Raw genomic sequence first — 1,270 nt, forward strand, 5'->3', positions numbered from 1 at the left:
TTATAATTGAAATAAATATTATTGCATTCCTATGATTTTGATTCAACATTTATGGTAGATTTACAGTAATGAATTATTTTCTAAGCATTTTCGTAATACAGGTAAGGGACAACAACTGTAAGTATAAGATGTAAATTTAATATCATTTAAATATAGAATATTTATTCCATAATATTTTACACAAATATTGTAGACAAATAAATTAGTATGTTGTTAATAATATTATTCAAAATTTTAAGTGACAATATTGTTTACATGTTTAATTACACTCTTTTGATATAACTTATATTTATTCAATTGTCAGCATCATTCCCACAAATATTTGAGATGTCTCAGAAATAGAAATAGAATTGCATATAATGTAAAATTCCATTAAATAACACGAATATAAATACCCTATTCTTAAATGACTGACTTAAAGGAAACAATACGCATAAATGGTAATGTATATGAAGTAAATATAAATAATGAAGCTATTTATATGTGTAGTCACTGAAACGATAAAATAGTCAGGTTATATTTGGATATTTCAAAACACTACCAAAATTTGTATACATATTGCAACGAAAATGTACAAACAAATAATTTTTTGTAACAATAATAACTTGCAATTTAAAGAGCTAAGTAGAACAGAAAGTAAAGGGGTCAATTACCAATAAGGAAACATGATGAGGTTAAGTTAATCTAACCTCAAAGAAAATAAAACAATGTAATTCATCGTTAATTTCTAGAATTTCCTTAAAATAAAGATACTTTGTGAAAACTGTTCTTTTCCATGGTGATACTTATAATATCACTTGTATTAAATAGGTAGTTTACAAGGAAACAGAAGTAAGTGAAGAAAAGAGACGCAGTTTGACAGTTGCTTCACTACTTACAGCTATTTCTGCTTTTCGTTTCACTAATTCAGCGAGTTCTGCTCGCAAATCGACGGAGGACTTCGTCGACATTACGTATTTAAATATATTAATGTAACAACGACAACAGATCGAACTCTCTTGCGTAAAAACGTCGTCTTTTTACTCAACAAATACCAGTTTTATTTTTTCGACGAAAACTTCCTCGAACACCTTGAAGTTGCCGTTGTCTGGTCTGAATCAAAACATTGCTCAGATAAAAGCGGCAATATTTGAATTTGAAATGTGAATCAAATCAAGTTTCCGTAATAAATGTTTCTCCTTTCAATTTAACAATTAATCGTATGATAAAAAAAGACGAAACATAAATATTAGAAAACTCAAAATTGAATTTTACTCGATTATTTTCTTTA

General features: G+C 27.2%; 1 protein-coding gene across 1 annotated transcript in view; it reads right to left on the bottom strand.

Annotated features, from left to right (window-relative positions):
- Positions 1 to 1,022, bottom strand: part of LOC108579101 (chromatin modification-related protein MEAF6) — a 3,639-nt gene extending 2,617 nt beyond the window's left edge. Inside the window, exon 1 of the mRNA XM_017942543.1 lies at positions 879 to 1,022. Coding sequence (XP_017798032.1) covers positions 879 to 950 — 72 coding nt within the window. The 5' untranslated portion in view covers positions 951 to 1,022. The remainder of the gene's footprint in view (positions 1 to 878) is intronic.
- Positions 1,023 to 1,270: the final 248 nt, after the last annotated feature.

Source organism: Habropoda laboriosa, unplaced genomic scaffold (assembly GCF_001263275.1).
Source record: "Habropoda laboriosa isolate 0110345459 unplaced genomic scaffold, ASM126327v1 scaffold42, whole genome shotgun sequence".
In the NCBI taxonomy this organism is placed as follows: Eukaryota; Metazoa; Arthropoda; class Insecta; order Hymenoptera; family Apidae; genus Habropoda; species Habropoda laboriosa.